This window comes from Lutjanus erythropterus, chromosome 11, assembly GCF_056507025.1.
Source record: "Lutjanus erythropterus isolate fLutEry1 chromosome 11, fLutEry1.hap2, whole genome shotgun sequence".
Classification (NCBI taxonomy): Eukaryota; Metazoa; Chordata; class Actinopteri; order Lutjaniformes; family Lutjanidae; genus Lutjanus; species Lutjanus erythropterus.
The window spans coordinates 39,551,705-39,564,887 of NC_139327.1; the positions used below are offsets into that span (position 1 = coordinate 39,551,705).

Below are 13,183 nucleotides of genomic sequence, written 5' to 3' on the forward strand. Positions count from 1 at the left end.
TGCTGGAGTTTCACAGGAAAACTATCACAGAAGACTCTCCCAAACGATGATCAGTGGACGATCACAACCACTTGTTTCCATGTTGCATATGTTGACATTGGTCACTTAATGTACAACTGTGAATGGACAAGCTATTTCTTTCCAAACTAAAGAAGCATGAACATCCACACATCTGAATTGCTTTTGCATTTCTGAAATCTAAATACAATGAAATTGTAAACCCATGAAAAGCTCATCCTTCGAGCCGGAGTTGAACCAGCGACCTAAGGATACCTCTCAGTGACAACCTACAGTCCTCTGCTCTACCAACTGAGCTATCGAAGGGAACACACACTTAACCATCCCACAGAGTTACACTGACATGACAGTCATCTGTCTTACTATACATAGAGCATTGGGTCATTTAATATTCTTACTTTTACAATAAATTGAATAAAGATGGAAGCCAGCCACTTAATGTACCATGAGACCTGGGAAATCTTTTGTTTTTGTCCTAACAAATCCAACAGTGAAACACACAGCTCTGACTAAACTTGCCTTCACAAGCTTTTAAATCTGAAATGGCAACAGAAGGAAAACGAGAAAAGGCAAAGCCTTCGAGTCACAGATATGTAAGGGAAAAGGGAACAAGTATTTGCTTAAACTCAGATGATGAATGGAGCAAGAAGCTGCTTAAAGTCTTTAGAGAGCAACTACACAGGAAGATCACAACCACTTCTTGGCATGTTGCATATGTATCAACACTTAGAGACCCACAAGATGTGGACGAGTTTTTTTCCTAACAAACCAATCAGGCAATGAAATCCACACCTGTGTAACTGATCACTTTTGCATCTCTCCAGACACAAACTGTAAACCCATGAAAAGCTCATCCTTCGAGCCGGAGTTGAACCAGCGACCTAAGGATACCTGTCAGTGACAACCTACAGTCCTCCGCTCTACCAGCTGAGCTATCGAAGGGAACACACAGTAAAAAATCTGAAAGAATTACAGGAGCATCACCAACAGCCACCTGTCTTACTCTACATACAGTATTAGCTCATTCAATACAGTTACTTTTACAACTAATTTGATACAGATTGAAACTGGCCGCTTAATGTACCATGAGACCTTGGAAAGCTTGTATTTTTGCCTGAAGAAAATCAAGAACTATAACCCACAGCTGCGACAAAAATTGCCTTTGCATCTTTCTAACCTGAACAGACACCAAAGGACTCGGACGACAGGCATGGCCTTTGAGCTGGAGTTACCTGGATGATAAAGATAAGAAGTACCTCTTTAAATTCAGATAATGGATGTTGCAATTATCTACTTGCAGTCATTTGAGATCTCTTCTTTCTTACAGTGTTACATACACAACAACACTGATATTCTTCACTCGATGAACCACTGGATGTGGACAAGCTTTTTCTTTTCAAACCAATCAAGTAATGACGTCCACACCTGCATAATTGATCACTTTTGCATCTCTCCAGACACAAACTGTGAAACCCATGAAAAGCTCATCCTTCGAGCCGGAGTTGAACCAGCGACCTAAGGATACCTGTCAGTGACAACCTACAGTCCTCCGCTCTACCAACTGAGCTATCGAAGGGAACACACACTTAACCATCCCACAGAGTTACAGGGATGTGACAAAAACCCACCTCTACATACGGTCATTTCTGATTTAATACTGTTACAACCACAACAAACTTACTGAAGATTGTGGCTGGTCACTTAATGTACCACTCGACATGGGAAAATATGATTTTTGTCTGACCAGAACAAACAACGAAACCCACGTCTCTAAAAAAAATGCTTTTCCATCTTTCTAATCTGAACAAGACACTCAAAAGGACAAAGACGGCGGCCTTAGAGTCAGAAATTGCTGAAAGATAAAGGTAAGAAGCACATCCTTAAATTTAGATAAAGTCACATCTACCTGCCTGAAGTCATTCAGTATCACAGCTGCTTTTTCACTGTTGCATTGTCACCACTTAATGAGCCACAGCTTTTTGTTAATGAACCAATCAGGCAATGAAATCCACACCTGTGAAACTGATCACTTTTGCATCACTTCAGACACAAACTTTAAACCCATGAAAAGCTCATCCTTCGAGCCGGAGTTGAACCAGCGACCTAAGGATACCTGTCAGTGACGACCTACAGTCCTCCGCTCTACCAACTGAGCTATCGAAGGGAACACACTGTCTGAAATCAGTTACAAAAGTAAAAATGAAAAGTTACAGGGACTGTGCTAAAAGGAAAAACTGTGAGTACATCAAATTGAGATTTCATTACCTGGTTTTACATTGTGTTTGTCATGGACACAGCAACAGAATACGGTTAAAACAAACATTTATTTCCCTGTTAGTGGGGTATAAGGATGGTTGTGTTGGCTGGTTGGTCAGTTGGTTGAACGTTAAGTTGGTCCATCTGCTCGTCTAACAGTGTCGTTCATGAGAAGATGCTACAGTATCATACATCATACACAAACCAAGTCCATGAAGTCACTGGGAGGCCTGCACTAATTCTTCACAGACACACTGTCTCCCTTCTAGACAGTAGATGCAGCTGTCTCTTCCTGTTTGGGAAAACAAGAGGTAGTCCCTGATAGTGTTGCTATGGTGACCAAGGTCGGCGATGTCTCTTGTCTCTCTGAATGGAGCAGATGTAACTTTTATTGGGGACTGGATATCGGTGACACTGAGGAATGGGAGCAGAAGGTTGACCTTGTACATTCTTACTTCCTGTGTTTTGGATTTGCTGACCAATAGTCTAATTCGATATGCTTTAAAAGTGTTGGGTCTGACCATATTTGGGCATAGATTATTTATGGCATTATCTGTGAAAAGACTATCCTGGAGGACCGCAACTCCAGAATTGAAGGGAACATGAGGATAAAGCGTGTACTGATTAATCTTTCATTCTCTTGTCCAAGTTTCATTAAACTAGTTTCAGTGGACATTTGGACTTTGTGTACTTTCTCCTTTTGATGTATGGGCAAAAGATAAAATCTACAACACATGATCCCCAGATAATCCTCATGTGTTGTTGAGCCCTTGAGGTTTCCTCTAATACAAATGTTGGACCACAATGTGGAAAAATAAAAATTTATTGTGATGTTTGTGGTTACATTTACCGGGTGCATTCATGATTTGCAGAGGATGCAGGGGATAAACTTTTTTCTTCTATTTTAATCACTCCACGGCCTTTTCTCTGAAGCCACTCCCAATTATACAAAAGTTTAGCTTCAAGTCTGACAAACAATCAAATTCATGTTTGTTTAAACTACAGTGAGTCACTCATATTGTGGGGTGACGAACACTGTCCCCTCTCACGACTGTGTTAATGCTTTTGCTCTGTTTATGAATATGTCACCCACTGTAGCGCACATTAAAGCTAACTGAACTAAGGAAGCGGACATGCAGACACACACGCACTTTTGTCCCGGCTTCTACATTGGCTTTTGAGAACAACATGTACTCAGTCCCAGCAGAGCCTGAATGAATGACTGTGTTCTCTGTCCAGCCCAGAGTCTCAAATCATGCTGGTTGTCTGGGACGAAAACAAAGCTTGAGACCCAAGATGAAGGCAGAGAGGGAGGCTTCTTCAAAAGCCAAAATAATTTTGCAGATTTTATTGCTTGTGTATCTTGGTTCCTTCAATTCAGGTAGGTCACATTTTCTACTTAAGAATTTGCTTTAGGTTTTGCTGATATGTATAGATGAGACATAGACATAGTTTTGCCTAAAAATGATCTAATGTTAAACTTGCATGTTTACATCTGAAAGATTCTGCAAAAATTAAGTTCATGCATAGATTACAGCTGATTAATGAAGTCTAATTGCTGCCAAATATGTGTTTTCTGTGTTTTTTTGTTTGTTTCAGTATGGCGGGATCAGAAAAACAAACAAATTGTAGGTGTGTTTTGCTCCTTACAAATGCAGCAAATGCAGAAAATCAGGTTTATTGCCAAGTGCACATATGAGGAATGTGCCTTGGCAATTTGGTGCATAACAATAAAGAAAGTAAATAAAAAGTATAAAGAAAGATGAAAGCAAGTACAAATTTAAGAAGCATAAATAGAAAATAGAAAATTGTCAATAAAATACAGAAATATATGATTAAAAATGTAATTTAAATTATGGCAATAAACACTCAGTATAATCTATGTTTCACAATACTTGCTAGTGGTTGGAGGAAAACACCAACAACAGGAGCAAACTGGATGGTGATTTTAAAGTTTGAATAATTAAAATAAATACAAATGGAACATCAACTAGGCTTGACACAATGTGAGATTTATCATTATTTATTTGTTGTTGTTTTTTCAGTGTTATGCATAATTTTGTACCATGTTCAACATAACCACATTTCTGGCATCACAAAATATAGAGTTAGATTGATAACACTCTGAAAACTGAACATTACAGGGATCACAAAGGTAGTATTTGTTGTTGTGGTATTGGATTGCATCAGTCTGTGTGGGTGCTTTTACAGTCCTGTGCCCACCCTTTGTAAGTAATACAGTAATTGTGCATACAGGCTGTACCAGAACCCGTGTTTTTCAGATGTTTGGTTATTTTCAGCTGTGTCTCTGTCACTGTCCTGCCATTGTTGTGGCTCGCAGCAGAGTCACTGAGCTGCTCTGTTTCTGCAGAGCTAGCATGGCATCTGGATGGCTCCCAGTGTTTTTTTCATGAACTGCCAAGAAGGAAATTTGAACAAACAATCCCCACTTTTGTTGGCTCATGCGGGCCCATCCCAAGGACTGACAGCTGTTACCATGGTAATGTGGATCTGCCATGCAAACTGGCTCCAGTATACAGCAGTGATGGGGCGTGGTGCCCACACTAGCCTTCAGCTAACTTCTAAATCACCCACTGTAGTTGAAACAAAAACTAAAAACTGATGTTGACAAGTGAGTAATGAAGACTTTTTACATCTTGCCTGTGTGCAATAAGTGTTAAGAACTATTGTTCCACAGTGCACAATGTACTTAGGCCAAGGCTCAGTGCCAGTGCATGAAGGGGTGCATCATTTGTGCAGCAAGACAAAATGTAAAGGCGAGAGGTTAGGGGTGGTGGATGTGTAGCTTATATACAAATTAATAATGTTAAAGTTTTCCTGGATGTTAACAATGTGCAGATTTGCAGAATTGTCCAATATCAACATTACAAGTCAGGTTGAAATAACCAGGGTTGGGTAGTGATGGATTACATGTAATCAGGATTATGTAATAAAATTACCAATGCTCTATTAACTCATAAAAACAATGTCTGACATAAGTTCTTCCTCTCAGGTTGCCAGTGTTGTTAATGATAACTTAAATAAATGCTATTTTTTTTTAAATGGTGATTTATTATGAATAGTGGAGTTTTTTATTCCTTTTATTTACAATGAAAATGGAAAAAATCAAAATATAAGGTTAAAACTCAGTGTGGCATCATTAAACTTGTAGAAGTGCTGTGCTGAAATGTTGTGGACACCTAAATCAGGAGCCTTTCTTGTGTTTCTCTGCAGGTGGGGTTCTGGCAGTGAACATGACTATCCCCAACGCTCTCGTCAGAGGTACAGTAGGAGGGGAGGCCCTCATGTCTGTCCGCTACAGTAGTTTTAGCCTCGACCTGCCAGTCATCAAGTGGCAGCTCAAGAGGGAAAAGGACGTTACTGTTGTCCAGTCGATCGGGACCGACATCATCGGCACCCTGAGGCCCGAGTATCGTGACCGCATCCTGGTCTTTGAGAACGGGACTCTGCTTCTCCACAACCTCAGACTGTCTGATGACGGAGTTTATGACGTGGAGATCTCCATCACAGATGATACCTTTACAGGCGAGGGCAGCATCACACTCACTGTGGACGGTAGGAGGACGAGTTCTACTGTACGATTCTAAAGTTAATGTAAGGATACGAGCTTTAATCTGAAACAGTGTCACAGAAAGCAGCTCGCTTTGACTGAGACTCAAGTCCAAATTAAAGGTGCAGATCATTGACATATTAGAAATGGACAAAATGAGAGCTCCCCAAAAGTGAAGTCAAAGCATCTCAGTCGCCCCCTGCTGGCTGGCTGCAGTGTAGGTCATAAATCAACAGACAGAACATGGACCAAACTAGACAATCAAAGTACATGTTAAATAAGATGTCATTTTATGTAGTTTTTATCACACTGGTGTTTGTTCAAGTGTTTTTCTGATGAAAGGGGGTTTCATGTCATGATTGCCAACTGAGCTCTGCTCACGATTGAGTTGGAAGGCTGAGTGGGCGGAGACTCAACTCCAAGGCTGATCACTGCTCCAAATGAGATCAGCAGCACAAGGCGGCAGTGCTTGCATTTGGGATATTTTGTTTCTTGGACTGACTTAAAATCGTAATATGAGGTTATGGAAATAAGTCTTTATTTGTGTCTCTGGTGCAGACACACAGAATCCACCAAGGACACATCTAGACGCACCAGATCACTAAAAGCCACGGCTGGTAGGTGACAGATTGCAAGTTGGGTGGTGCTTGGATTCTGGCTCTTCCATTTGCATCATGGTGGCCAGTTCACAGACTTTATCATTTTACAGCTGAATGGTACACAAAAACATATTTCCCCAAACAGCAACAGAATCTTGATTCATATCTGATCAGCACTTCTTAGTTTGATCACAGTTTTGTGACCTGTTGTGTTGGTGGACAAACCCAGTGTTGCCAGTTCTCCTGCAGCGCACTGCTGAGGTGCCCTTGAGCAAGGCATGTGACCCCTAACTGCTTGGGGTGTCTGACTGTACTGGGGCTTTTCCACTGGTGTTTTTGGCCGTGCCGAGTCAAACCATGCCTCAATGGTTTAGCCACCGCTTTACAGCTGCTTGACTCAAGCGTCCTCAAGGTCATCTTCAGTTAAAAGACACACCATAAAGCAGTGTAGCTCTGTTGTAATGAGATGCAAACCCCTGCCGTGCTGAGCTGACGGGCCGAGTCAAACCAAGTCGAGCCAGGCCAGCTCTGTGTGGTGAAAAGGGCCAACTGTTTAGGGGCGGTATGGGGCAGTAGCTCAGTTTGTAAGGACTTGCCTTGGGGTGCCTGACTGCATGTATGCAGCCTCCTTGCTCTGACATCTCTCCGATGCACCACTATAGGTCCTGTTTGTGCATGTGTCTCCTAGGGAATTACTAAAGTATGCTTCTTCTTCTTCTTCGGAAAAATTACATTAAAAAACCTCTCAAGCAGTAGAATCTCTAACCATCACACCTCCCAGTTCATGGTGACTTGTTGAGCACCAGTCTGGTGGATGATTGTGGGAAACTGATCATATTTTCAAGCTGCATGTTTCTCCCCATGCCCAGAGATAAAGCTGAAAATCCTTGTGCATCAATCCTCTACAGTCCTCTGCTGTATGTTCAGAAGCTGAGTCTGATTGATGGCAGCTATAAGAGATATTTCTAAGTTTGATGTTCTGCTCCTGAGAGTTATTTGTGCTGCTGACTCACCACCGTTGGCTGAAAGGGAATACAAAGATAATTCAAGGACGTGTTTAGCTGAGCGTTGCTCAAAGACTGGATGCAGGGGTGAGCTACTAACCTTCCTCCATCAAAAGTGAAATAATGATTTACTCTCCTCTGACTGACAGTGGCACAACAAATGCACATGTTCACAAAACACAGGTGTTTTAACTTCGGCTGATTGGGCCTCTGTCCAGCTTGCAGTTAGAAAGAACAATGCTGGGAATAGACATTTTTCACAGCAGCCATTTTAATATGAAATAATTCAGTAATTACCAATGATACCAGAACTAGCTATTATAGACAGCAGCTCTACAGTAAGACTGAGGAGACCACAGTGAGTGAGACAAAAGTTGATTTGACTTGAATGCAGCCCTGTCGCGACTAACACAGAGGAATTAAAACTAATTAAATTGTGTGTGGGTGTACTGATCACAGGCATGAGCTGACCTGTCTTCTATGCATTCTGAATTCCTTCTCTAAAAACATACGTTTTAACAGTTGTGGTAAAATCTGCAGTTCTGGCACCATCAGCCTCCTTGACTCCTTGTGCATCAGGACGTCTGGTGGCTCAAACTCACCTCTAACCTCTTCAACAGGGACAAATCTTTAACTGCAGGCTTTCAAAGACGAGGATGTCAGTGGAAAAATACCTCGGTGGTGCACGTAATAGTGAAAGAATGGCATCAGCTCTGCCCACAGAGATGCCTGTGTGAAGGTCACCTGTATCCTGAGGAAGAGTAGGAGGGAGCAACAATGTCTGTGTCTGCGTTTCTTCCTACTCTGCTGCTGAGAATGCAGCTCCCTGCCGACTGATGCACTAAAACTTTCATGGCTCTTTAGTTGTCTGTGGGATGCATTATGATGACAGTTGGTAGAATTTTTTTAAATGCTTTTTGCCATAAAACAGATGTAAACCATGTAAACATAACTTGCAGACATTTTCAAAAAATATATTTACCACTTCAGATAATGGTAAGAAATAAAAAAGATTTATTGTTTAAAATTTTAATAAAAATGATTACAGTACAAATGGAAAATATTCAATTGCCACACCAGCTTAAAATTTATTAAATTTGAAATTGAAAAACATTAAAAATGAAGTCTTCATAAGTTTGTTTGTCTGGACGTTTGTCAGGTTTAAATAAGTCAGTAAAGGTACAGACAAACTGGAGGAAGTGGAATCATCATCCAGTCAGAATTCAATGTAAATGTACGTCCTCTGGTTTGTTAAACTTCTGAAAAACTTTGTTTTCTGAAATGTTGTGTTTAAGAACTCGGGGTCGCCACACGCACCACATCAAAGATGGAGGACAACATGTTTGTTTTTTGTTTTTGTGTTTATATCCAGAGGCTGTATCCAGGCCCTACATCCACATGGAGGCTTCATCGGTTCTGGAGCTCAGCGAAAACGTCGTCCTCAACTGCTCCCATGACAATGGAACCAGGACCACGTACAGGTGGTTCAAAGGTGGAAAGCCACTGACCAATTTGACGCGGTTCGTGCTGTCACCTGACCAGAAGCTCTTGACCATCACGCGGGTGCTGATGGCAGATGATGACATCTACAGCTGCGTCGTGGAGAATCCTGTGGGCAACATGACGAGCCTGCCGATCAGACTGACCGTCTACAGTAAGAGACGCCGTGTGTTCATTAAAGAGACAACAGTTATTTTCTCAATTAACTGATGAATTGTTTGATCCATGAAATATCAGGAAATGGTGGAAAACGTTGATTAGAGCTCAACATGACGTCCTCCTTCTCTCTTTTATACCGTCATGGTCATTTACCAACAATATGAAATAAAACCATTCACAGATTTTTTTTTGGTGAAAGTTTCAAACTCAAAATGTAAAGTTATGAATCAAGATCTTACTGTTGTCATGACAACAAATAATTTTCATCCTTTTTACAACCAAACAGTCAGTCACAGTATGAATCACAACAGGCTGAGGACTGATTTGAACGGATTTAAACCTTCTCCACACTCAACATGCTGTCAGGTCGCCGTTTCACTGAGCGTCAACTTGATAATGAAAAAAAATCTTGACTGAAATTGAAGTTATTTGTCTGGTAATTGTTTGTGTGATTGTTTTCTATTGGCTCAGCAGGTTATATAGGATGTAGGGCCGCAACTCATGATGGTTTTCCATCATTGATCAATCTGTCGATCAGTCCTTCAATTAATCGATTAGTTGTTTGATCCATAAAATATCAGGAAATGTTGATGAGAGTCTAAGATGACGTCCTCAGATGTCTTGTTTAGTCCACAACTCAAAGATATTCAGTTACAGTCAGAGAGGAGTAAAGAAAAAAATCACATTTAAGAAGCAGAAATCAGAAGATTCTGACTTTTTTAAATTAAAAAATGACTAATGAAAGAGTGATTGATTTAATAATCAGTTAATAGATTAATCGTTGCAGACACAACAGGCACCAGGGACCAAACAGACCAGTTCTAAGGCAGCGCCTCGGTCAGGGGTGCTGACTGGAGAAATGACCTGACATACATGTTGTTGATGGTGGAGGAAACCAGAGCACACAGAGGAAACCCACACAAGCACAGGAGAACATGCAAACCACACAGAAAGAGGCCCTGGACGTGAATCCAGGGCCTCTTTCTGTGAGGTAAAAGTGCTTACTGCTGCGCCACCGTGCTGCTGACAAAAGAGGTGGATCACATGACACACTGATCACACGGAGGACATGGACACATAGAAATGGAGATCTGTGTGGAACCTTTAGAAAGGAATTGAAAGTAAGCTAACTTTTTTCTTAACACAAACCAAACTGTATGTTATATTATTACACTTTATGTGAATAAAAACGACACCAACCCCGTCTGATCAAATCCTGGTAACTACGGTTGGTAAAATCATGTCGTTGGCTGCAGGCATCTGTAAACGTTATCCTCACCACCCCAGAAAGCTTATCTCTCAATTTATAATCTGATTGGACAATGGGACAAAAAAATGCAAATGTCTTTCGGTGCTTTTCCACTCTGATTTTTTTTTTAACTTGAGGTGTTCAGAGCCCTCCTGCAAAAACGCAAAGTGCTCCAAGCATCGAAAACGTGAGGCGCCCGGGGTGCATTAGCATCAAGCAAAAAAAAAAAAAAAAAAAAAAAAACGCCTCTAGCTGCTCTGCCTTTGTTCTTTCGCTGCTAATATTAATTAATTGTAATTATGTGTATCCTGACAGGAAGAAGTTCTCTTTATATCATCCTCTCCACTGGAGGCATCTTCCTCCTCATCACTCTGGTAACAGTATGTGCCTGCTGGACGCCTTCCAAAAAGTAAGAATTGCTAATAGGCTTTAAACCAACCCTGTTAGATTATAACCTAACATGAATACACTGACACCATTTTGTTTTTGTTAGGTCAAAACAGCCACCCAGAAAGCCTCTCTCCAGGTTTTATGACCACTCCCATCGCTCACCAATCAATCACAGAGGTATGATATCATTATACTGAATTAATTCTAATACATTATGACAAATGATATGACAAGTGATCAGATAATCTAAACTTGGACTAGAATAATCTCTGTGAAGAAATGTGTGTGACTGACAGTCCAATGTTTTGTTCTTTGCCACAGATGATGTGCTTCCAAAGATGACAGATCATAACGGAATAAATGCAGTAACTTCACTTTACATTCTGCAGCAAAAGGTATCAACCTCATTCCACTATGATTTTATTACAGTCTGTATCAATACAAAAACATGGAAGCAATGATGGTGTCCACAGGAGGAGTTCTTCAAGCAGCAGCACGTGTTTTAACTTTTTATTTACCCTGGGTTTTGCCTCGCAGGCTACGCACAGGGTGCCCTATACTGCCGGAGATTTAGAGAGTATTATGCAGCATGAAAGGAATACTTTGTTTTGCCCACAGTGAATCACCAGACTCTCTTAAAAAAAAAAAGTTTTGTGAGTTGTTGAGTTAGGGGAAACTTTATCAACTTTGTTTTTTGTGTTTCTTAATTATTTGTCCACTTTTTAAAATTCAGCAAACCCAATGCTCTCCGTCGTTCTTTTCTTTATTTTTTCTTTTGGCAGTGTCATGTTGTCAGTCAAACTTTAGCAGTACAATAATTGATTTAACAGTCCAGTTGATCAGCTAACCAGCTTATTAAAATAATATTGGGTTTTGTATGATTACCACTTACATAATAGGAACTTAATGTAATAGTTCCCTTGAGGAACATTTCAAGTTAAGCAGGCACTTAGCTCGCTATGCACAATGTAATTTACCAGAGAGGAAACCTGAGGGCCTTTAGGCCTTCAGGTTTAACATATCAGTGTTTCAATGATTCATTTAATTTAATTACCAGGTTCTTCTCTTCTAATTCTAATTTAAACCTAATTTTCTATCAGCTTTGCTTCAAAAATGAAAGAGTTAGTCCTGAAAACAGCCAAACACAGTTATCCAATCAGATTTTTTGTCATTGTTGTCTCTAGGCAGAGAAAGGTTAGAGCTGCTCACTCATTGGTTAGGTCTTCATCACTGGGACAGAAGGACACAGCCTGTGTTTGTTTAGAAAGTGACAGGTGAATTAACCAATCACATTTTGATTTACAGTGGGCGGGACCAAAAATCATCCCTTTACTGTCAGAAATAAGAAACTCAGAATGATTCATATTCATATTACAGCTCTTAATATCAAACACAAACTGAATTATAACTCATCTAAACAATATTAACAGAGCAAATGTCAATTATCTGCTGTTTAATACAAGTTTAAGTACAAAAAGCTCTAGAAAAACATTACTTATTCTGCTGTCATTGTGTGGTGTTTGCTGCCCTCTCCTGGTTTTGTTGTATGTACAACTACACACTAAAAACACACGTCATAAAAAAAAACTGCTGCCCGGCACATATTCCAGCAAAAACTTTTTCCATTTTGCCACATTTGGGTGTCTGGTTCAGTTTTGAAGTCCCAGCTCTAACAGTCACAGTTTTTAATAAACTTTCTTTTACTTGGTAATCATCAGCAGAAAACTTGAAAACCTGAAATCATGACTGTTTTGCAGGATCCCTCAATGGATGACTCTTCCAGCAACAGCATTGGATCTCATTCTGAACTCGACAACCCGCCGTGCTACACCAGTTCGCCCAACTACACCGGCTCTCTCACCAACGGGTCCCCTGTCCATTCCTTCCACAGGTGTACCTGAAGGCCCGTCAGTTTAAACCCAACAAATCCCATCATGTAGGTCGGACCGTCCTGCTGTGTACTGCTGTGTACCCCTCCCGACCCCTGCAACTTCCTGCACATCTGTCCGGAGTTTTGGAAAGATCTCAAAAATGTTCATTTTCTGGGATTTTACAGTAATGTCATTACTGTCTGTTGATCTGTTTTAATAAAATGAACTGTAACTTGAATATAAGTTGGTTTTCAGGTTAGGGGCACAGCCTGCAGAGAAATATGAAGGTAGCGTGATGTCAGACAAGACTTTAAACAGCTTTGAAGTCTGCGTTTCCACTACTGTTGTTGGTTACTGGAACTACAAAGTAAAAAAAAAGAAACGGCATAGATTCTGCAGTCAGTCTGATGGGCAAGAAGGTGGTGAGATTCAACTGTGTGAAGATATGTTCTTTACAACTTACTGTCAAAATCATCACCAACCAGGACGAGGTTTGTTGTTTATTAATATTATAAATACATATGTAAAAAAAAAAAAATCACACTCAGAAATGCTCGTCTGTTGCA

The 13,183-nt window shown here is 40.5% G+C and overlaps 1 protein-coding gene and 4 non-coding genes across 6 annotated transcripts; 1 reads left to right on the forward strand and 4 right to left on the reverse strand.

The window, feature by feature from the left end:
* Positions 1-235: 235 nt before the first annotated feature.
* Positions 236-324, reverse strand: trnay-gua (transfer RNA tyrosine (anticodon GUA)). Its single transcript is given in 2 exon segments — positions 236-271; positions 288-324. It is a non-coding gene; the product is annotated as a tRNA-Tyr (tRNA).
* Positions 325-871: 547 nt separating this feature from the next.
* On the reverse strand, positions 872-960 carry trnay-gua (transfer RNA tyrosine (anticodon GUA)). Its single transcript is given in 2 exon segments — positions 872-907; positions 924-960. It is a non-coding gene; the product is annotated as a tRNA-Tyr (tRNA).
* A 545-nt stretch (positions 961-1,505) lies between these two features.
* Positions 1,506-1,594, reverse strand: trnay-gua (transfer RNA tyrosine (anticodon GUA)). Its single transcript is given in 2 exon segments — positions 1,506-1,541; positions 1,558-1,594. It is a non-coding gene; the product is annotated as a tRNA-Tyr (tRNA).
* A 499-nt stretch (positions 1,595-2,093) lies between these two features.
* Positions 2,094-2,182, reverse strand: trnay-gua (transfer RNA tyrosine (anticodon GUA)). The gene is given in 2 exon segments: positions 2,094-2,129; positions 2,146-2,182. It is a non-coding gene; the product is annotated as a tRNA-Tyr (tRNA).
* A 1,278-nt stretch (positions 2,183-3,460) lies between these two features.
* LOC146319529 (hepatic and glial cell adhesion molecule-like) lies at positions 3,461-12,946 on the forward strand. 2 transcript variants are annotated; one of them, XM_084730467.1, is made up of 7 exons: positions 3,461-3,655; positions 5,509-5,850; positions 8,821-9,102; positions 10,672-10,765; positions 10,850-10,923; positions 11,068-11,141; positions 12,638-12,946. In XM_084730467.1, exons 1-7 carry the CDS (start codon positions 3,493-3,495, stop codon positions 12,803-12,805), a joined length of 1,197 nt encoding a protein of 398 aa, XP_084586593.1. In that variant the 5' UTR covers positions 3,461-3,492; the 3' UTR covers positions 12,806-12,946. The 2 variants fall into 2 exon arrangements, with proteins under 2 accessions (XP_084586593.1, XP_084586594.1); XM_084730468.1 differs by having other exon boundaries at positions 12,504-12,771.
* The last annotated feature ends 237 nt before the right edge of the window (positions 12,947-13,183 follow it).

Coding starts and splice junctions, on each gene's coding strand:
- LOC146319529 (XM_084730467.1), top strand. CDS start 3,493: ATGACTGTGTTCTCTGTCCAGCCCAGAGTCTCAAATCATGCTGGTTGT. Junction 5,851..8,820: donor CATCACACTCACTGTGGACG/GTAGGAGGACGA, acceptor GTTTATATCCAG/AGGCTGTATCCAGGCCCTAC. Junction 11,142..12,637: donor TTTACATTCTGCAGCAAAAG/GTATCAACCTCA, acceptor TTCCTTCCACAG/GTGTACCTGAAGGCCCGTCA.